General features: G+C 30.0%; 2 protein-coding genes across 2 annotated transcripts in view; both read left to right on the forward strand.

Moving 5' to 3' along the window:
• The window catches only part of LOC145332443 (uncharacterized), a 36,579-nt gene extending 19,969 nt beyond the window's left edge, over positions 1 to 16,610 (forward strand). Inside the window, exons 2-20 of the mRNA XM_080177435.1 lie at positions 7,246 to 7,300; positions 7,411 to 7,479; positions 7,758 to 7,874; positions 8,280 to 8,420; positions 9,051 to 9,161; positions 10,424 to 10,525; positions 12,298 to 12,399; positions 12,546 to 12,644; positions 12,779 to 12,868; positions 13,003 to 13,092; positions 13,229 to 13,327; positions 13,419 to 13,517; positions 13,647 to 13,751; positions 13,884 to 13,982; positions 14,077 to 14,160; positions 14,291 to 14,389; positions 15,488 to 15,565; positions 16,035 to 16,163; positions 16,567 to 16,610. Coding sequence (XP_080033561.1) covers positions 7,246 to 7,300; positions 7,411 to 7,479; positions 7,758 to 7,874; positions 8,280 to 8,420; positions 9,051 to 9,161; positions 10,424 to 10,525; positions 12,298 to 12,399; positions 12,546 to 12,644; positions 12,779 to 12,868; positions 13,003 to 13,092; positions 13,229 to 13,327; positions 13,419 to 13,517; positions 13,647 to 13,751; positions 13,884 to 13,982; positions 14,077 to 14,160; positions 14,291 to 14,389; positions 15,488 to 15,565; positions 16,035 to 16,163; positions 16,567 to 16,610 — 1,812 coding nt within the window. The remainder of the gene's footprint in view (positions 1 to 7,245; positions 7,301 to 7,410; positions 7,480 to 7,757; positions 7,875 to 8,279; positions 8,421 to 9,050; positions 9,162 to 10,423; positions 10,526 to 12,297; positions 12,400 to 12,545; positions 12,645 to 12,778; positions 12,869 to 13,002; positions 13,093 to 13,228; positions 13,328 to 13,418; positions 13,518 to 13,646; positions 13,752 to 13,883; positions 13,983 to 14,076; positions 14,161 to 14,290; positions 14,390 to 15,487; positions 15,566 to 16,034; positions 16,164 to 16,566) is intronic.
• LOC145332673 (uncharacterized) lies at positions 16,611 to 22,115 on the forward strand. Its single transcript, XM_080177680.1, has 14 exons — positions 16,611 to 16,699; positions 17,328 to 17,438; positions 18,035 to 18,133; positions 18,294 to 18,392; positions 18,527 to 18,616; positions 18,755 to 18,853; positions 18,945 to 19,043; positions 19,173 to 19,277; positions 19,414 to 19,512; positions 19,607 to 19,690; positions 19,821 to 19,919; positions 20,088 to 20,165; positions 20,859 to 20,907; positions 21,986 to 22,115. Exons 2-13 carry the CDS (start codon positions 17,354 to 17,356, stop codon positions 20,885 to 20,887), a joined length of 1,065 nt encoding a protein of 354 aa, XP_080033806.1. The 5' UTR covers positions 16,611 to 16,699; positions 17,328 to 17,353; the 3' UTR covers positions 20,888 to 20,907; positions 21,986 to 22,115.
• Positions 22,116 to 24,266: the final 2,151 nt, after the last annotated feature.

A 24,266-nucleotide genomic window follows, 5' to 3' on the forward strand; every position in this document is an offset into this window, starting at 1 on the left:
AAAAACCAGTCTTATGATGGCAGCAAAGGTTGGTAGCACAAAAATGGTTAGGATTCTTTTGAAACATGGAGCTGATATCAACTCTAAGGATGAGAATGGTGAGTTTACTATTTTTTTATTTTCTATATACGATTATTTATATACATATGTATATATCAGAAATTATCCATCTGTACTCTAAACAATAAAATATTAAATCAACAAATAATTACATCTAGGTAGAACAGTACTAGATTCAGTACGAGGTTTCAAATTCAGTGACATTGAAATGAGAACATTTCTGAGAGCAAATGGTAAGCTTTTACTAAATTTCCTACACTTAATCAAAAAATTTTCTTTTCAGTCATATTTAACCCTTTAGATACCTAACTCTGTATTGCATTTGAAATCCTTACATAAAAGTAACATGATGTCTGTGTGTCTGTTTGTACCAAAGGATCACAATAACTGCAGAACCTATATTGTTCTTATTTTCAATTTAGCTTTCATTAGGTAAGGTATAAATAATGTATAAAATGTAAAGGGAATGCTTCAATATCAAAGTTATTAAAAAACTATATTCAATCACATTAATGGAATTACTAAATGGTAATCCTCATATTATAAATTTAGTCAGCAAATAGAAGATGTCAAATATTTTTCTTCCACTGAATCATAACAAAAGTTAGCAGGATCTTTATGGACATACAGACAAACAAACATCCCTTTCTCTAAAACACATTTAATTTGAATTAATATTTTAGGGGCTAAGAGAGGATCTGATATTGAGTAAGGTTTTAAAGTTGATGGAAGGTAAAATATTTCATAGTTATAAATAAGTAGTTCTTTTGACCCTCAATAGTCGGGCCCCTTGCCGCACCTTTATAGGTTATGGGGAGGAGGTGTTTAACGCTCCCTCCCCTATTATCTCAGTTCCTGTTAAAGCTAAAGGGCTTAATTATTTTATGCAAGTCCCCTGTTTGATAATGATTTTCCGACCTTAAAGGGACTGTGAACGTAAATTTTTCTCATCTTAATATCAAATCTTAACATTATCTCATTCATAATATCCCACAGATAGAGCAAAACGCGCTTTTGTTTGCTTAAAAAACGGCTTTTTCCGACGATTTTTATAAGGTACAGGGAAAGGAAGAAATTTTCCGTATTATATAAAATGTGCATTAAATTGCTTTTTTCTCCCATTATAGCTAAAATTAAACTTTTTCACATAGTTCTTGATTTTTCCTAACGGTTAGGCTGACTTTTAACATAATCCTTGCTTTAAACCAATGTATAGTTACTTAGAAATTGATAAAATAAGCCATTTTTTTTATTGAAAACCAAATACAATAACAAAGCCAGAAACATTTTTTTTTTATTAGTATCTAATTAACTTTAGATGGCCCATCTCTCGCCCACCTTTAATTACAAATTTGTAAATAATAAAGATGCAATATTTCTTTATAAACAGTCTGATAAAAGTGTAAACTAATTCTCCAATGTGGGTTATTTATTGTCCAACACAATAAAAAAGGATATTATTATTTTAAATAACCTATGAGATTCAACTCTTTGTAGACAGTGAGGTATTTTTTTGTCAATAATACGAATTTAAAATAGGTCTTTATTACCTAATTTCTACGTTATAAAAAAACTAGCTAACAATTTTATATCATAAAATAAATCCTTAACAGTAAGTCAATTGTTTCAGCTATATATGACAAGTTAAATATCCCTACAAACATTATAAGAAACAAAAAAGTTCAGATTTTCCCTGTTTTTTCCTTTTTCCCTCCCAAAATACCATAAAATCAAGGCATTATTCCTGGATATTTTTGTTATTAGGACGTTTTTGGTTGATCAGTGTAGTGAAATGTGCTTAGAAAATGTTAAGTTTTGATAATCAGATGAGAAATTTTTACGTTCACACTCCCTTTAGGTAAGTCAAAGTCAATTTTCAATCCTTCACCATTTTATTTAACAACCTTTGTTTTTAGGTCCTTTTTTACTTAAAAATTTTAAACCGCTATAATTTTCTTATTTTTGAAGCTAGAAGAACAATTTTTTTGCAGAAAATATTCATCATTCTGTAAATTTTAAATTTAGAATATCAAAACATAAATTTCAGCGGCCGCAGCTGTACTTGGCAGCTGTCAGCCGCCGCAGTCCGCAGTCGGCGGGAAAACGGCTGTGTGAAATTTTAATACATGATGTAGACATGTAAGAAAAGCTTAAGTTTAAAATTTGTCTTTAAGTCAAAAATTGCGGCCACAGGAGTCTTTTAAAGATTTCTGGAAACCTGGAGGACCAGGACCTGGAGGATCATACCTGGAACCCGAAATTGACTTGAACATCTGTATTTCATATTAGAATGTACTACTAGAGAATAATTTAGTATTTTGGTAAGATAAAATGCTTTGTTTCAGTCAAAAAAAATATTTTTGCTCTTTACCTGGATGATCCTGCCAGGTTTGCTGGCATCCTGTGCCCGCCAGGATGGTGATATTCAAAAAATTCCAACTCTCATAACCATACCTTAAAAGTCACGCAGTTTGGGCTCTTTATCTTTGACACACAGAAAATGAGAAAGAAAAAACCGCCGACCATTAAGGGTTAAGTTTGCCAAAATTATATGAATTTTAAAATTCTCTCCATCCATCTATGCAACCAATTAGAGCCATATATTTTTTTATTTACTTTCCAAAATGTATGGCAAATGATTAATGATCTACTTTTAACTTCTATGCTATAGATAAATTTTATATCAGTCTATATATATTTCTTCTGTTTATCTTAAATCCTATAATTATGTCTATTATATCTATTTATAAATCTTCATATATACATAGTATTTATTTTTTTATTTTTAGTTCAGAATTACTTGGATTGGATTATTTGATTCTTTTACCTACCTGCTTCAATTTCATTTTAAAATAACTATGTTTTGTGTAAATAAATGATTATTGATCAATAATGATTTTTAATATATGAATATTTAAAATATTTATTGTTATTTTATATTTAATTTTTTTATTATGTTTCTTTTAAGAGTGGCCCACATATATGTAAATAAAAAAAACTTTTTACATATATACTAAAACCTTCATTGGACAAATGCTTAACATCTCTGTAAATTGTGTAATGTAATCTCTGTAATATAGACTAAAACCTTCATTGCAGTGGCGTGCGAACCGAAAGGGGGCACTTGGGGCGATCACCAACCCCCCTAGCGCCCAAAATGCCCCACCCTAACCCCCACCCTTGCCAACGCCCTCACTGCTGAAATTTTTAGTGCAGATTCCTATTACATATGCCCATCTAATCTATACATTGTTTTGTCCATCTGTCTGTTATTTGGGGTGCTAGATCGATTCTTAGATTTTGTTATGTTCTCAACTCCTTTTTAAGATAGAGTGCTGAAATTTTCAGGGATTAACTAATTTTACATTCTACATATTTTCATTAAGTTTTATTAAGATTTGTCTATTTGTTGGGGTGATAGAATGATTTCTCTACTCCTATTCAGGATTGACGACTGAAATCATCAGGGATTAAATATGCTCATATTTGACATATTTCCATCAAGTTTCATTAAGATTAATTACGGTGCTAGATCAATTCTTAAATCTTTAATTTTTCATGATTTTAAAGGTTGTGTGATTTTAAAGTTATTGGGATTTCCCTATTTCATACTTTAATGTTTATTGTAGTAAATTGCTCTAAAGTAAATTTTTTCCCAATATCCATTCACAATTTTTGAGCTTCGCTACTTATAGATGTTGTCATCATTTTTTAACTAATGTAGAAAAAGTCAGACATGGTAAAAGAGAAACATGATTTTCTCGGCTCCTATAAAAGTTAGAAGGTAACTTTTGACAACATTCCTATCATAACCAAATAAAAAACATCCATGGTCGGATTGTCTTTTAGCAGGTTTTTGACTATTTCTATATTTTACATATTTCTCCTTATCTTAGGTGTTTTGGTTCAATTTTTAAACTTTTTTTGATGACAGTAACAAAATAATTTTTTCCATTGTTCTTATCTGCTAGTATTAAATTTACTTAGACTGTTGTTCTAACAGTCACCATATAAAATAAAATAGGGTTTTTTGCTTATTTTCTCAAATAAATCTAAAATATTGATATACGATTTTTTGTGCTTTGCTACTTATGGATTAAAAATTAAAAATATAAATTTTACCATAAAGAAAATACATATTTGCTTGGATCTATAGGGAAAAGACAATGGACGATTAAAAGATGTACATCCCCAATGATGATACACAAAATTAATCCTTATATAGATTAAAATTAGTGGATGGAACGTACGGAAACTCAACTTAATTAACCAACCAATCAAAATTCAATCAAGTCCCTAAAGTTGTTGAGCCAACGAATAAGAAAACGTATTCATGAAACTTTGGAGACTAGTAAAATAACAATGTCCACTCCATCCCTGCATATTTTAAAAATAATTTGCACTTTCCAGCCTTTCAAATGATTTCTACTTTTTGTCAAATTTTATATTTTGTTGTTATTTCTATAAAAAACATTTGTAAACTTCAATATTCGGCTTCAATTTATATGTTTATTTTCATTAAAAACCCTGATTAAAGCTCACAACATTCTATATTCCTGACTTGATAAAATAACACAACTCTTGTTGTCTTTAATTTTAGTTTGAAGGTGGTGTAAAAAGGTTTTAATTCCATGTGGGGGGGGGGGGGATGGGTAAATATTCTTTTTTTTGCAAGATGCCTTTTAGCAAGAGGGATGGGGGATATAAATTGGGGATAGGGATGGGTGGAAGGGATGGGATGGGAGGAAGGGATGGGGGAAGGGATTGGGTAGAAAGGATAGGGATTAGAAGGCCCATAATCAAGTATTCCCACCCCCTTAGAACGCCCTTGTTTAAAATAGGTATATAATAAAAATGCCCCCCCCCCCTAAAGCAAAGTGCCCTCTAGGGGCACTTTGCTTTAGGACAAAGTGGCGTTTTCCTGTTACAAAATTTTTTATCAATTTGAAAATTTTAGTAGCCCCCCCCCCCCCCCCCCCCCCCCCCCGACAGTCTGGATAGTCTGCGGGAGGAGGAAAAGATTTGGACACAGGAAAAAGGCAAGCTTCAATTTAATTCAATAACGTGTCCGTGCTGTGTGGGGAAGCGAGCGAAGCGAGGCTTCTCCACACAGCACGGACACGTTATTCATTGGACAAAATTGTGTAATGGTTAGTGTAGCCGTTCTAAAGATCTTAATGGACATAAACTTACCCACAAAAATTTTTAGAATTTAATTTGGTAGAAAGCTACTTAGTAATGGGAATGTTGTCAAAAAGTTTCAGTCTTCTAGCTCTGTCATAGGATTCGAAAAATCACATTTCCCTCACTTTGTCTCTCTTAACAAACAGACAGACAGACGGATGGACATTTCAAATTATAGAGTAGCTTTGCTACTATTAAAAATAAAAATCTAAATTATGTAAATAATCAGTGATCTCAAGTGATAAGACAATAAGTGTTAGTTTGAACACTGATAGTAGGGGAACTAACCAATCAAAAATCAATAAAAGTTCCAAAAGTTTGTATTATATGACGTCATTTTTTACTTGGCACTATAAGCTGCTTCCACACACACACAATAAAAGTCCCACCCCAAATTCATTAACATACAATAGTAAGTATAAAACAACACGGAACAACAAAAAAGGTTGAAATTTTGGTGAATCACATTTTTGTTTAACTTGGTGAATTACAAAAAAAAGAATAGAAAAAGTGAAAGTATTGAGATTCAAGTTCAGTTCTTTTGCGTCTGTGACCATGAAAACACTTAGCTTTGTAAGTATACTAGTTGCTTCAACTCTAGTCTGTAGTAAAGAGTGTGGAAGGTCAGAAAAATAGCCTAAAACCAACCCAATATATTTATAAAACTTTACATAAAAAAACAACCCATTCAAACTAGAATTTTTTTTAGATATTTTGATCTAGACAATAACCTTTAATAATTTATGTTAGAGGCTAGTATATCATTATATCAATGCAGTGATAATGAAAAGTTTATAAAGGTACATATCTAGCTTTGAAAATATATATATACTAGCGGCTTCGCCCCTAGCCTCTAGGGGCTTTGCCAAGTGGTGATAAAAAAAAATTATGGCGAAAATCGTAAAGGACCATGGAAATCTCCTTCAAGAAAAAAAAAAAAAAAAAAAAAATGGGGGGGGGATTTTTTGGTTTTTGGGGGGTTGGGGGTGTCCCACCCCCCAAGAAAATAGCTTAAAACCACCACAGGACCAATAGGTAGATACCCTGAAGAGTAGAATCTGATCGGTTCAGTGGTTACCGAGATCTTAAGGGACAGACAGACAGACGGACAGACGGACAGACAGACATTGTTCTACTTTGTATTATAGATACAAGCGGCTACACTATTTTTTTATTTTTTTTTTTTTTTGGAGGGGGGAAGAAAAAAACCTCAATTTAAGATCATGAAATTAAACCTTGTTTTGTTTGGCCTGACCCTTTTTGACCCTTGAGGCAAATTAAACTGGATTTAATCCTATCATTTTTACATATCTGTTCAAAACTGTCTATGGTAATTAAAATAAAAATTATATTATAACAAACCAGTTTTGTTGACCAGAGGGGCCTAAAATAAGTATTAATTTTATGATTTTTATTTCAATATTCGTGGAAAATTTTCTGTAATTTGATGCTATACATGATTTTTCTGTATGTCTGAGAAGCGGTTCAAATCCACCAGATATGAGTTGGTTTCGAAGCCTTAATGAAAATAACTGTTACACCTGCAGTCAAACTATTGTGTTGTTGTTATATCAGCACAAGTTTGTAATCATTGCATTGTTGTGTCAACCTTGACCTTGATATATTTAACCCTCCCATATCCTGTTCTAACACATAAAGTAATACATTTCAAAGAATCTTTAGATTTAAGCCTTTGGATGGTTTTAGGCCATTTTTCTGCTATCTCCCTATCATATCAAAACAGAGCTCCTAGATGCTATGGGTGAAGCTGCTAATCCTATTATATGCATATTAATATACATATAATAAAGTGACTTCAAAGAATAATGTATCATTTATCTAATCACTTATTAGTAAATAAACCAAAAACAAAAAGGCAGGGGGGGGGGGGCTGTGCTTTATAAGGGCCTAATGTAGACAACAGGGGAGGTATTTTATTGTTCAAGTGGTGATAAAATACAAATACTAAAAGATCCAAAAACAAATTTGTACTAAATTTAGGTTTGCTTGATGTTGTATGTTGGAGACAGCTTATTATATCCATCTTATTATGATGGTAAGATTTTTTATTAGATTTTGCAGAATATGCTCTAACCTGGCAGGCTACTAATAACTTGTGGCTTACCTCAAATTATCTAATTGTCATTAATATTGTCATTTATTTAGAATCAGAATATCATGGAAAAGAAGAGAATATGACATTAGATTATGAGAATATATTGTCAAGTACACCTGGTGAGTTATAATTAGTTTATATTAAAGTTATTCATCATAAAGATTTAGGAATCTGACACCAAAAGTTAGAGAGGAGCACAGCTACTCTATAAGTCAGTCTGTACTGCTACACTTTCACTTCCCACAGCTCTTTGTGTTCAACTGTCTGACAGTTATGTTTACTTTTTCTTCTAAATTCTTGTCTGTTTTTCTTAATTCTATGATTAGGAGCTTATATGCTACTTGTTTTAAGTAGATTATTATTTTTTTAAATTACTTACATGCTTTACTAAATTTAGAATATGAGAATGAGAATATCGGATTAAATTATGAGGATCAACCTGGTTTAGATTATGAGGATCAACCTGGTTTAGATTATGAGGATCAACATAGGTTAGATTATGAGGATCAACCTGGTGAGTTATATATACCAATTTTTGTAATTCTAAAGTATATATTTATTTCAATATATTTTTCTTTTTGCCCCAAGAAATGATGAGAAGTGCCAATCCCCACTATTATTATTATGTCTGATGTAATCTGTAGTTTTAATTAAACCCCAAATCCCCCCTCCCCTACTATCATATCTTGGTATCTTAATATAAAGACAGACTCAAATGGAAATTTATTCATTATTAAAATTCAAGAAGATTGAAATTAATTTTACATCCATGGTATTGCCATTTTCCAATATAAATGTCACTTACAATAAATAACCTAGTAAAGTAAATTAGGTGATGTAAAATAGGACAGAAATATTTTGCTGTTGTACTCATAAGATTTCACATAACATATATATATATATATATATACTTGTTTAGATATAATACAAGCTGCTTGTTTTGGAAATAATGGAGATAACACAAATTTTAGAAATTCAAATGAATCAACTAAACTTGTTAAAGAGTTGCTAGATGCTGGTGCCAATGTAGAAGAAAGACATTTGGGACGTTCTGAATATGGTAAATAGCATATTTATCATTATCAAGCTTAGCAAATTTAGTAAGCAATTAAAGCAAATACCATTTGTAAAAAAAAACATTCAAAGGAATTGTATTAAACTATTCCTGTTTCTGCAACAATACAAAAATGTTAACTTTAACTATTTTAAGTAAAAACATATGAATTACAGTATAAAAAAAATGAAAACATTTTGCCAAAAATATACCCACTGTAAATTTGCTGGATGTGCTATAGTCCCATTGGTAAATTGTAATTTATATTGTTCATACTTGAATGGATAATCAAAATATTCTGGCATTGTGTAATCACATGGCAAAATTTCTCTCTACTTTTCAGATAAAGAATGTAGAAATTACAAATATTACCCTGTGATCATTATATTGACAGAATAATTTGAAATGTTATCTGCATATTCAATATTACAAAAATCCAATACATAATTTATTCATATTTTAAACTAAAATGTATAAATTAATGTAATATGAATATATACTTGAATATTTATAGTCTCATGCAAAGTTTCATCATCACACATGAATTAGCAATATTTTGTTTTCTTTTTGAATAAAACTTATCCTATTTAAATTTTCATTTGAAATGATAATGTGTTTATAGAAATATTTGTTTAGGTGATTTTTTGAACCAAACAAGTCTGATGTGTGCAACTACTGCAGGAAATAAAGAATTAATCAACCTCCTTCTACAACATGGAGCAGATATCAATGCTATGGATGAAAGAGGTTAGTAAAATACTTTTTACTGCCGTAAATGATAAACATTTCTTTTTCAACAAAACTCAATACTAATAAGAGCCGAGTAAATCATGTTTCCCCAAAAACGTTCCAGACTAACAGATATACAGCATGACCCTCGAAAAAGTATTTTTAAGCATCTGCAGCCTATATTTCTCAATAAAACATTAAAAGATTCATGTGTACTTGTTCTCTATAATTTTCTACATCAAAGGATATCAAAATATTTTTTTTACATCAATTAACAGCCGAGATTTTTAAAGCCAAAGTTTGGAAAAAGTGCTTGAGAAACTGGATTTTGCTAAATATTTCTTAGTTTTTTATTAGTATATTACTTTTTATCAACCAGTTAAAAAACAAATAAGAAAGAAGAGCAAGTTTACAATTGATACATTTTTTTGCATTAAAAAACGTTACTTTTCCATATATAAAACTACTTTTCAAATTTTACTGAATACATTTTTCTTATAACCATTTTCCCTCAAATCTTATAATATCTCCCACTTATTAATATGACCTTAAATAAACCCCTCCCCAATTTATGCTCATTACCGGAAGGATTAGCGCCACCTTTACCAATAAATTCACACCCACTCATCAAATTAATCTAAGACACATAAAAATCATTTAAATTGTTAAATGTTTAATAAAAGTTTGTAGCTGTAACTTTTTGGTTTTTTAACTTATTTTGATAAAATAAAAAGTGTTTGATTTCTGTTTATGTAAACTTTCAATTTGCTACTATTTTTTATAGGATTTCTTTCTGTAAGGGTGTTTTTGCAATTTACACTAATCTAAAAATGCCTTTTAGAGCAAGTGAAAAAAGTGCTTTCAGCATGAAATAAAATTTCTTGGAAACATCTTTATATAAGTTTTACAAAAAGTATTGAAATTATGAAGAAAACATGTCATTTCACTTTAAAAAAACATTTTTCTTGAAAAGTTACTTTTTCCTCAGCCACTTTTTTAAAACTTTGGCTCTAAAAATCTCAGCTGTTAATTGATGTAAAAAAAATATTTTTATATCTACTTATGTGGAAATCTACAGAAAACAAGGACATATACATTTTTTGATAATTCATTGAGAAATATGGGCTGCAGATGCTTAAAAATACTTTTTGGAGGGTCATGCTGTACATATAAACATACAGACGGTCATTTCAAATTATAGAGTAGCTTTGCTATCTAATTATGTACATTTATCCTATTATAAATGAACAATAAAATATACTTTATATCTAATATCTAAGGAGAGACCAGTCTTATGAAGGCAGCAAGATTAAGAGGTTACACAGATATAGTTAGGAATCTTTTAGAACATGGAGCTGACATCAACACTAAAGATAAAAATGGTAAGCTTCATAAATTAATCTCTGTGTAAAAAATTCTTAAAAATGCACTCTGAACAATAAGATGTATTTTAAAGCCATTATATCTCTATCTAAAATATACCTGTCTAATATATGCAGAACTAGTTGGTTTACACAGATACAGAACATATGCAACCATATCGGTTCAGTGATTAGTAAGTTCCTTTTTACACACAGACCCATAGAGATTCTTTACTTATTATTATCTGCATATTCCATACATTTATCCCCCTCCCTCAACAACTACATTAATTCAGGGAGTAAGGGAGGGGACAATGGGCAGTTAATTCAATTTTATAGTTGTGACCCTTTAAGGTTGAAAACCCAGATATTTCCAGATAAAACAAGTATTTGCAATATAGCAACCTTTAGTGGAAATTTTTGACTTTTTGAATTGTTTTTAATTCGAAATGCACCATCCTTAAACTGATGCTTTACTACAAGCCTTTGATTCTAGAGATCAAGACCCTTGTTTACAATTCATTTCCATAATTGTTATTATTTAAACTTCGGAAAATTAAGGAAACATACCATTTTACTTTTAAAACATCTTTTACCCAAATTTTTTTATTGTATTTATTGAAAAGCTTTGACATGAAAAAGCCTTTAAATAATTATATTACAAAACTTACTAAAACAATTACCTTCCTACAGAACTTTTAACTCAAGTTATTTCATTTAACGAAATAAAAAAGAGATACCTTGCGTCAAAATTTCATACTACATAAATAAAATAGTTGAGAACATAAGTACATCTTAATTTTAAAGATCTTAAGGTTTAAGTAACATATCTTAGGATAACTGGTAGCTGCGCTACTAGCATCCAGGACAGAAAAAAAAATAACACCATCTTGAGATTTTAATGATAAACAAACCTTGAACAACTCAGGACTTCGTGAATTTTCCCTAAAATTTTGAAATTAATCGGATCATTAATTACAGAAATATTAAGCTAAAGACAAAAAACTTTTGCCTTTACATTAAATCAATAAGAAACATCTAACATGTCTAAAGTAACGAAAAGAGCTAACCGTTACGGACGTACAAATGTGCGGGACCTAATTATAGGAATGCTTTGCTCATAATAACTAATAATCTTAATATAATTTCTTTCTACAACGCACTAATCGGAATGAATTAACATTAAACAAGAATTAGATATAAAAAATGTAATGATTCAATTTACAAAATAATTTACAAAATCAAAATATTCTGTCTGCTTGTTATTGTTTATCTTTTTGTTGACGCGCTAGTTTGCCGCGAGATTATGCATGATTTTGCGTGACGTCATTCATAATTGGTCCCCAAGATTGGTTAGAAACAGCTAAATTCTTGCATGTTCCCTTTAAGCCAGTCCCCAAAGTCTGAGACTCCTAAAAATTGAATATTCGATCCATTGTCCCCTCCCTTACTCCCTGACATTAATTGATGTAATTGTGATTCTGATTGTAGTTATTATGTCTATCCCTGTACCTATGATTTGTAACTAACTGTTTATTGTAGTTCTATTGAGACCATTTAGTAACATACACGTTATATTATGCAATATCCTGTCCTTGTTTATTATCAAGGAAGCAAAGCTGTATAAAATTAGGATATTTCTGTCCATATGTCTGACCATCCATAGTGTTCACCATTGTAGAACTTGCGTAGTATCCAGCAGAACTGGATGCTACATATATATAAATAACAAAAATATGTATTTTAATTTATAATATAATAATATGTATTTTAATATATCTCTCTATATCTAGGAGAGATCAGTCTTATTGAGGCAGCATTTCATAATAACAACATGGATACAGTTAGGATTCTTATAGAACATGGAGCTAATGTCCACGCTAAGGATAATTGGGGTGAGTTATATACTATCATTGTCACAATAACTATTTATCAATTCATTGATATATATGTCTATATTCATTTACATCTGTGTATATAATTTTTATAGCTGTACTCTAAACAATAAAATATAATCTAAAAAAAATATGTCTATATCTAGGACAGACCAGTCTTTTGCTGGCAGCACAGTCTGGTAACACAGATGCAATTGAAATTCTTTTAAAACATGGAGCTGATGTCAATGTTAAGGATGAATATGGTAAGCTTTATACAATTATTGTAACAATGTCTATTTATACATCTATCTGTATACATTTATCTATGTGTATATAATTCCTATAACTGTACTCTACACAATAAAATATATTCTAAATCCAATATGTCTATATTTAGGAAGGACCAGTCTTATGATTACTGATAACACAGATGCAATGAGGATTCTTTTAGAACATGGAGCTGACGTCAATGCTAAGGATAACCAGGGTAAGCTACACACTATTATTGTCACAATATCTATTTATGCATATATCTGTATACATTTATTTATGTGTATATAATTCCTATAACTGTACTCTACACAATAAAATATATTCTAAATCCAATATGTCTATATTTAGGAAGGACCAGTCTTATGTTGAATGGTAGGACAGATGCAATGAGGATTCTTTTAGAACATGGAGCTGACGTCAATGCTAAGGATGAACAGGGTAAGCTACATATTATTATTGTCACAATATCTATTTATCCATCTATCTGTATACATTAATTTCTGTGTACATAATTCCTATAACTGTACTATAAACAATGAAATGTATTATTAATTCAATATATATATATATCTAGGGCAGACCTACCTTATTTTGGCTGCAGATTCTTGGCAAACAGATGTAGTAAGATTTCTTTTAGATCGCGGAGCTGATGTTAACACTAAGGATACAAATGGTAAGCTTCATACATTTATCTCTGTGTATATAATTCCTATAAATACACTCTAAACAATAAAGTATGTTTTAAAGCCATTATATTTATATAGGAATGAGCAGTCTTATGTATGCAGCACAACATGGTTACACAGATATAGTTAGGATTCTTTTGGAACATGGAGCTGATGTCAACACTAAGAGTAGTAGGGGTGAGTCACATACTATTATTCTTACAATATCTATCCATCCATCTATATATCTGTATACATTCATTTGTGTATATAATTTTTATACATGAACTCTAAACAATAAGATATACTTTAAATCTAATATATCAGGAATGACCAGTCTTATGAGTGCAGCATTTGATTATGAGGATAACACAGATACAGTTAGGATTCTTCTAGAACATGGAGCTGACATCAATGCTAAGGATGAGAATGGTGAGTTACATACTATTTCACAATATCTATTTATCCATCTATCTGTATACATTTATCTCTGTGTATACAATTCCTATAAATGCACTCTAAACAATAAAATATGTATTATAAATTCAATATAACTATATCTAGGAAGAACAAGTCTAATGAAGGCAGCACAGATTGGTAACACAGATACAGTTAGGATTCTTTTAGAACATGGAGCTGGTATAAACACTAAGGATAACGATGGTAAGCTTCATAAATTTATCTCTGTGTATATAATTTCATAAATGCAAGTTCTAAACAATAAAGTATACTTTAAAGCCATTATATTTATTTATAGGACTGACCAGTCTTATGTATGCAGCACAGAAGGGTTACCCAGATACAGTTAGAATTCTTTTAGAACATGGAGCTGAAATTTGTGGTGAGTGACATACTATTATTTTTTCAATATCTTTCAAACCTTCTATATATCTGTATACATTTATCTGTGTATTTATATGTTATAATTATGTTATAATTATATGTTATAGATCAAATATGTTTAAATCTAGGACATACCAGTCTTATAATGGCAGCAAAGGTTGGTAGCACAAAAACAGTTAGGATTCTTTTAGAACATGGAGCTGATGTCAACTCTAAGGATGAGAATGGTGAGTTAAATACTATTATTTTCACAGTTTCTATCTATCCATCCATACATCTATTTTTCTAAATACATTTGTTATTATGCAATTCAAATTATCTAACTCTAACTGTTCTCTAAACAATGAAATATTTAAAGGGAGTGTGAATGTAAATATTTCTCATCTGATTATCAAATCATTTTCTAAGCACATTTTACTACACTGATCAACCAAAAACGTCCTATTAAAAAAAATTTCCAGGAATAATGCCTTGATTTTATGGTATTTTGGAAGGGAAAAAGGAAAAAACAGGGAAAATCTGAATGTTTTTGTTTCTTATAATGTTTGTAGGGATATTTAACTTGTCATATATAGTTGAAACAATTTACTTACTGTTAAGGATTTATTTTATGATATAAAATTGCCAATTAGTTTTTTTATAACGTAGTAATTAGGTAATAAAGACCTATTTTAAATTCGTATTATTGACAAAAAATACCTCACTGTCTACAAAGGGTTGAATCTCATAGGTTACTTAAAACAATAATATCCTTTTTTATTGTGTTGGACAATAAATAACCCACTTTGGAGAATTAGTTTACAGTTTTATCAGACTGTTTATAAAGAAATATTGCGTCTTTATTATTTACAAATTTGTAATTAAAGGAAGGCGAGAGATGGGCCTTCTAAAGTTAATTGGATACTAATAAAAAAACCTGTTTCTAGCTTTGTTATTGTATTTCATTTTCAATAAAAAATATTGCTTATTTCATCAATTTCTAAGTAACTATACATTGGTTTAAAGCAAGGATTATGTTAAAAGTCAGCTTAATGGTTAGGAAAAATCAAGAACTATGTGAAAAAGTTTAATTTTAGCTATAATGGGAGAAAAAAAAGCAATGTAATGCACATTTTATATAATACGGAAAATATCTTCCTTTCCCTTTACATTATAAAAATCCTCAGAAAAATCTGTTTTTTCAGCAAACAAAAGCGCGTTTTGCTCTATCTGTGAGATATTATGAATGAGATAATGTTAAGATTTGATATTAAGATGAGAAAAATTTACGTTCATAGTCCCTTTAATCAACAAATTATTACTAATCCAAACATTAATGCATCTAGGTAGAACAGCACTAGATGAAGCACTAGATATCAGAGGTAGATATGGAATTAAAGTAGCAAACATACTGAGAGCAAATGGTGAGCATTTACTAAATTTCCTACACTTTATCTAAATTTTTTTCTTTAGCCCTTTCAGAGATCTTGAACCCTGTAGAGACCTTACTCTGTATTGCATTTGAAAATCGACTTTACCTCTCCCTCCCCCAAACCACAAGTGCCCCTTGAGGCCCCTAGTGTTATAGCCACTAGTATAGTGTATAAATGTAAAGACAAAATTTTCTAATTTAAAGTTTAAAAAAACTCTACTGAATTAGATTAATAGAAAACTAGATGCTTCAACTTTCCATCCTCATATTTATATATTTAGACAGAAAAAAAGTTTTTAAAAACCTAGAAGATGTTAAATATGTTTTTTTTTGTTGTAACATTTTGTTCCTGTAAATAAGAACTGAATCAATACAATGGTTAGCAGGATCATTAGGGACAGACAGACAAACAAAATCCCTTCTCTTTTATATAAACACAACTAATTTCAATAATATTTTAGGAGCTAAAAGAGGAACTGAAAATGAGAATATGAGATTAGATTATGAGGATCAACATAGTTTAGATTATGAGGATCAACCTGGTTTAGATTATGAGGATCAACCTAGTTTAGATTATGAGGATCAACCTGGTAAGTTATATTCCCATTTTTGTAATTCTAAAGTATATATTTATTTCAATATATTTTTCTCTTTGCCCCAAGAAATGATGAGAAGTGCCAATCCCCACTATTATTATTATGTCTGATGTAATCTGTAGTTTTAATTAAACCCCAAATCTCCCCTACCCTACCATCATATCTTGGTATCTTAATATAAAGACAGACTCAAATGGAAATTTATTCATTATTAAAATTCAAGAAGATTGAAATTAATTTTACATCCATGGTATTGCCATTTTCCCATATAAATGTCACTTACAATAAATAACCTAGTAAAGTAAATTAGGTGATGTAAAATAGGACAGAAATATTTTGCTGTTGTACTCATAAGATTTCACATAACATATATATATATATATATATACTTGTTTAGATATAATACAAGCTGCTTGTTTTGGAAATAATGGAGATTTTTAGAAATTCAAATGAATCAACTAAACTTGTTAAAGAGTTGCTGGATGCTGGTGCCAATGTAGAAGAAAGACATTTGGGACGTTCTGAATATGGTAAATAGCATATTTATCATTATCAAGCTTAGCAAATTTAGTAAGCAATTAAAGCAAATACCATTTGTAAAAAAAACATTCAAAGAAATTTTATTAAACTATTCCTGTTTCTGCAATAATACAAAAATGTTAACTTTAACTATTTTAAGTAAAAACATATGAATTACAGTATAAAAAAATGAAAACATTTTGCCAAAAATACATCCACTGTAAATTTGCTGGATGTGCTATAGTCCCATTGGTAAATTGTAGTTTATATTGTTCATACTTGAATGGATAATCAAAATATTCTGGCAATGTGTAATCACATGGTAAAATTTCTCTCTACTTTTCAGATAAAGAATGTAAAAATTACAAATATTACCGTGTGATCATTATATTGACAGAATAATTTGAAATGTTATCTGCATATTCAATATTACAAAAATCCAATACATAATTTATTCATATTTTAAACTAAAATGTATAAATTAATGTAATATGAATTCATACTTGAATATTTATAGTCTCATGCAAAGTTTCATCATTACACATGAATTAGCAATATTTTGTTTTCTTTTTAAATAAAACTTATCTACTTTAAAATTTCATTTGAAATGATAATGTGTTTATAGAAATATTTGTTTAGGTGATTTTTTGAACCAAACAAGTCTGATGTGTGCAACTACTGCAGAAAATAAAGAATTAATCAACCTCCTTCTACAACATGGAGCAGATATCAATGCTAGGAATGAATGGGGTTAGTAAAATATTTTTTACTGCAGTAAATGATAATCATTTCTTTTTCAACAAAACTCAATACTTATATAACAGTGTATGCTTTGATTATTCATCAAGATCTGATAAAAGGCTGTATTGATAGTTTTATAATTTTCATGGTATAAGATTTGGGACCCACACTGTCATTTAGATTATTTTGAAGCACTTTTGAGAGGGTTATCAAAAATATACTCTGGCACCTGTAGAATTATACTGCAGAGTTAAAAATAAGATTTATAACCCATATAAATATTATTAAGATTTTAAATTTCAATATCTTATGGTCATTACAGCGGTTTTTCATTATTTTGCTAAATAAACTAGTTCTATTAAGACCATGTAGTAGCATACACCTTATATTATACATGATCCTGTCCTTATTGTTTATTATCAAGGAAGCAAAGCTGTATAAAATTAGGATATATCTGTCCATATGTCTGACCATCCATAGTGTTCACCATTGTAGAACTTGTGTAGTATCCAGCAAAACTGGATGCTACATATATATAAATAACAAAAATATGTATTTTAATTCAATATAATAATATGTATTTTAATATATCTCTCCATATCTAGGAGAGACCAGTCTTATTAAGGCAGCAGGGAATAATAACATTGATACAGTTAGGATTCTTATGGAACATGGAGCTAATGTCCACGCTAAGGATAGTCAGGGTGAGTTATATACTATCATTGTCACAATAACTATTTATCAATTCATTGATATATATATATATATATATATATATATATACATTTACATCTGTGTATATAATTTCTATAGCTGTACTCTAAACAATAAAATATATTCTAAAAAAAATATGTCTATATCTAGGAAGTACCAGTCTTATGATGGCAGCAATGACTGGTAACACAAATATAATTAGGATTCTTTTAGAACATGGAGCTGACGTCAATGCTCAGGATGAATATGGTAAGCTACATACTATTATTGTAACAATGTATATTTATCCATATATCTGTATACATTTATTTCTGTGTATATAATTACTATTACTGTACTCTAAACAATAAAATATAATTTAAATAAAATATGTCTATATTTAGGAAGGACCAGTCTTATGTTTACTGATAACACAGATACAATTGAAATTCTTTTAGAACATGGAGCTGACGTCAATGCTAAGGATGAACAGGGTAAGCTACATACTATCATTGTAACAATGTCTATTTATCCATCTATCTGTATACATTAATTTCTGTGTACATAATTACTATAACTGTACTATAAACAATGAAATGTATTATAAATTCAATATATATATATATATCTAGGGCAGACCAGTCTTATAGTGGCAGCAAATTTGTGGCAAACAGAGGCAGTAAGATTTCTTTTAGATCGCAAAGCTGATGTTAACACTAAGGATACAAATGGTAAGCTTCATACATTTATCTCAGTTTATATAATTCTTATAAATACACTCTAAACAATAAAATATATTTTAAAGCCATTATATTTATATAGGAGTGACCAGTCTTATGTATGCAGCACAACAGGGTTTCACAGATATAGTTAGGATTCTTTTGGAACATGGAGCTGATGTCAACACTAAGAGTAGTAGGGGTGAGTCACATACTATTATTCTTACAATATCTATCCATCCATCTATATATCTGTATACATTCATTTGTGTATATAATTTTTATACATGAACTCTAAACAATAAGATATACTTTAAATCTAATATATCAGGAATGACCAGTCTTATGAGTGCAGCAATTGATTATGAGGGTAACACAGATACAGTTAGGATTCTTCTAGAACATGGAGCTGACATCAATGCTAAGGATGAACAGGGTAAGCTACATACTATTATTGTCACAATGTCTATTTATTCATATATCTCTATACATTTATTTCTGTGTATATAACTCCTATAACTGGTCTCTGAACAACAAAATATGTATTATAAATTCAATATAACTATATCTAGGAAAGACAAGTCTTATGAAGGCAGCACAGATGGGTAACACAGATACAGTTAGGATTCTTTTAGAACATGGAGCTGGTATAAACACTAAGGATAACGATGGTAAGCTTCATAAATTTATCTCTGTGTATATAATTTCATAAATGCAAGTTCTAAACAATAAAATATACTTTAAAGTCATTATATTTATTTATAGGACTGACCAGTCTTATGTATGCAGCACAGAAGGGTTACCCAGATACAGTTAGAATTCTTTTAGAACATGGAGCTAAAATTTGTGGTGAGTTGCATACTGTTATTTTTTCAATATCTATCAATCCATCTATATATCTGTATACATTTATCTGTGTATTTATATGTTATAATTATGTTATAATTATATGTTATAGATCAAATATGTATAAATCTAGGACATACCAGTCTTATAATGGCAGCAAAGGTTGGTAGCACAAAAACAGTTAGGATTCTTTTAGAAAATGGAGCTGATGTCAACTCTAAGGATGAGAATGGTGAGTTAAATACTATTATTTTCACAATATCTATCTATCCATCCATACATCTATTTTTCTAAATACATTTATTATTATGCAATTGAAATTATCTAAATCTAACTGTTCTCTAAACAATGAAATATTAAATCAACAAATTATTACTAATCTAAACATTAATGCATCTAGGTAGAACAGCACTAGATGAAGCACTAGATATCAGAGGTAGATATCGCATTAAAGTAGCAAACGTACTGAGAGCAAATGGTGAGCATTTACTAAATTTCCTACACTTTATCTAAATTTTTTTCTTTAGCCCTTTCAGAGATCTTGAACCCTGTAGAGACCTTACTCTGTATTAAATTTGAAACTTATATAAAAGAAACAGGATGTCTGTGTGTCTATTTGTACCAAATGATCATTGCAGAACCTATTTTTTTTTTTTCAATGTAGCTTCTCATGGATAAGGTTGGGGAAGTTTTACAATTATTGTGGAAAAGGGTACCACCACCCTTCCAAGAGAAATCGACCACTCAAAATATTTTTAACTTTTTTCTTTTAATCTAAAATTGAATATGAAAAATCGACTTTACCTCCCACTCCCCCAAACCACATATGCCCCTTGAGGCCTCTTGTGTTATAGCCACTAGTATAGTGTATAAATGTAAAGACAAAATTTTCTAATTTAAAGTTTAAAGTTTAAAAAAACTCTATTGAATTAGATAACTTAATTAATTGAATTGAATTAGAAAACTAGATGCTTCAACTTTCCATCTTCATATTATATATTTAGTCAGAAATTAAGTTTTTAAACACCTAGAAGATGTCAAATATGTTTCTTTTCTTTATCTACTTTTTCCTGTAAATAAGAACTGAATCATTAAGCAGGATCTTTATGGACATACAGACAAACAAACATCCCTTTCTCTAAAACACATTTAATTTGAATTAATATTTTAGGAGCTAAGAGAGGATCTGATATTGTGTAAAGTTTTAAAGTTGATGGAAGGTAAAATATTTTATAGTTGTAAGTTTAATTTTTTGTCATGAAAGTAGCAATTAATTAATTTTACCTAAAAACTCACCTCTATTAAGGAAAATTATTTTATAAATAAGTAGTTCTTTAAAAGAAGGTGTCCAAACTTTTTGTGATTTAAAAAGAAAATTGCTAGTCGGTGCTTTTAGTAAGAAGTAGATGTAAAATGATCCATAGAATTTAGATATGCAATTGGTTTTTTTGTAGACCTCTTATTTTTGAAGTAATAATTTTTTTAAAAATTAAGTTGGCACGTAAATGCAACAAAAAAAGAAGAAAAAAATAGTAAGAATTGTAATTTGACACCTTACTTTTTTGAATTCTGTAATTATTGAAAACATCTATTTTGTTGAACCCTGGTGTGGTGAATCAAACCTTTGAACTTTGGGAGCTCGTCATGAATAGGTTAAAGAAAAATCACAAAAGTTAGAACATGTTCTTTGAAAAATAATATATCAAATTTTAATATTTTGTTCATCTATCTATCTAAACAATTGAATGAATCTATTTACTTGTTACTTCTATTCCCTACCCTCTTCCCTTTTTTCTCCCCTTCTTACCCAATTCCCTTTAAGTTACACCAAAAACAAGTTTTACTCCAACTTTACTCCAACAAAATATTTAATTTTCTGCAATTTCAAATGGAATTAATTAGCTTAATAGCAGCCCCTAAACAATCCTAAATGTTTATGACAGATGACAGATGATCTACTTTTTATTTTCTATCTATATATGGTATTAATAAATTTACTACCAGTCTATATATGTTTCTTCTGCTTATCCTAATTCCTAAGGGGTGTGCAAAAAATGCTTTTTTAAAATTATTTGGCAGCTTGTGTTAATAGTAGAAAAAATGTCATGCATACCCTTAGAACCCCTTTAAGCTCTATCTTTTAAAATTATGAAAACTATTCCTGCGTCACTTATAGTTAAGTAGCTACGTGGTAAAATGTTCTTACTGAATTAAAACTTGACTTGTAAGTAAATCATTCAAGATTAACATAAAGTTTGTGCAAAAACGTGCACAAAGTATTTAATTTTTTATTTTCAGTTCAGAATAACTTTGGATGATTGGATTATTTTACCTACCTGCTTCAATTTTATGTAAAAATATTTATGTTTGTGAAAATAATTGATTTTTGATTGATTATGGTTTTCAATTAATATATATTCAAAATATTTATTGTTTTTTTTTAATATGATTTGAATTTTTTTTTAACGTATCTTAATTTACTTTTACTGTCTGACTGGAAGAGTTTTTTATCTATTTTGATACTATTACCCACAAAAACTTTGAAAATCGCACCAAAATTACCAAAAATAATGGGAAAAATATAAAAAATCATAAAAGCTACCTGGTCTTTTCTTTAAAATCAAAAAAATAAGGGCAAACTTTTTTTTCTTTGTTAATCAGAGTAGAATTAATTTGTTTAGTTTTTATGATTTAAGTGCAATGAATGTGGTAATGTGCCTCTAGTCGTATGTGGACCATACAAACTCCCCCCCTCCCACTATTTCAACTTTTTAGAATAATGTAATGTTCATTTGTTTGGGTTAAGTTTTCCTAGAATACGTTTTTTGAAGGGATAATAGTGTCATTATCTAAGCTTTAAATGAGATTGTACCAGCGACTAAAAGTTATTAAAGAGTAAACATTTTGCAAAATATATACAGGTTTCCATATCAAATAGAAAATTTTATAGAGAATTATAAATTATGCATGTTTTATCTTAAACTGCAGCCAGCAACAATTATATACAAAACAAATTACAGCAGACCTAATAACAAAGTGAGTAAAACAAATTTGACTTAAGCTCCATCGTCATGTTCAAATTTAGTTTAGTAAAGTTTAGATTTTGTAAAATATTGTAACATATTAACATTTTTTCAGGCATACAATAAACTTAGAATTACCAATTGCGATTTGTAGGAGTTGACAATTGTTTTAATTTGTCCACAATGAAGCACTTAAGCCTTAACGTTTATTCTATCTCATTTTCTGTGTGTGAAAGATAGAGGGCTAAACAAAGTAAATTTTAGTATGACACATAACTGAGAGTGGAATTTTTTTGAATATCTCTATACTGGCGGGCACAGGATGCCAGCAAAACTGACAGGGTCATCCAGGTAAAGAGCTAATTTCTTTTGTTAACTTAAACAAAGCCTTTAATGTTAACAAAATACTAAAATATCCTATAGTAGTACATCCAAATATACAGGGTGGGGCAAATAAAACCAGATATATTAAAATTTTTGAACAAATGAAAATAAAATCGTAAATTTTCCAGATTTTATTAAATTTTAAAAACTGGGAAACGAATTAGGTATATGACTATAAGATTATTCAATAAAATCGCCGCTAGCCTCAATCACCGCATCTACCCGCCCCCTGAACTGCTCACAGGCTCTTGTCAGCATGTCCATATCCTAGCTGGCAGAGTTCTCCTCAACAATGGCAATGAGGAAGATCTTTATAGCGTGGGCGCGTATATTGGTGTATGCTTCAAGGGGCCCCAGGCCCTAAAGTCAAATGAATTAAGATCGGGGCTGCTGGGAGGAATATCTCCTTAGAAACGTGAGTAACTGCAGGATCCAAATTCACCCATCTTTCAAGCTACCCTTAGACACAACGTCTCTCATTTTGGCCACAGTAGAGCTAGAACAACGTTTTTTTAATATTTTTGAAAATGGCACAAAGAATTAGCTAGAATTGTCAGCTCAACCCATGGTCTAAAACGAGTTTCAGGGTTCCATATTGGCCCCTCAAGTCGAGAACCTAGAAATTTTCAAGATTTTTGACGCTTTTGACATATCAAATCTGGCACGTTTCACTTTGTCTGAGTATTACGACCAAGCTAGCTGTTCCATAGACCTCTAGTCTTTTCTAGTGTCTTTATTATGTATATAACAGTATCTCCAGCAAGTTTCATAAGTTCATCTCACCTACAGATGGACTGAGATCAGATTTAGTGGGCCAAAGTCGGGAATCCAAGGTAACTAAAGGCACAATTCAAATCTGCCTTGTTGAACATATGTGTATACAGCTTGGAGTACACATCCTCCATCGCTTAACAAATTTTATAGGCAAAAAGGTTGTTACCTAAGATTTTTATAGTTGCATCAAACATCATGACTGGTCAAGTAGTTTTAGCGCTATGGCTGTTTAAAATATCTCAGGTTTTATTTGCCCCACCCTGTGAGTGTTAAAGTCAATTTCAAATTCCTCCAGGTTTGATCCTGCAGGTTAAAGATTTAATACCATGGCTACATGCATATTGATATTCCATTTTCATCTACCACTGCTTACCCTATTCTTTCTCTCTCTTGTTACA

The sequence above is a fragment of the Acartia tonsa genome, chromosome 11 (genome assembly GCF_053477335.1).
Source record: "Acartia tonsa isolate MP-2025a chromosome 11, ASM5347733v1, whole genome shotgun sequence".
Lineage (NCBI taxonomy): Eukaryota > Metazoa > Arthropoda > Copepoda > Calanoida > Acartiidae > Acartia > Acartia tonsa.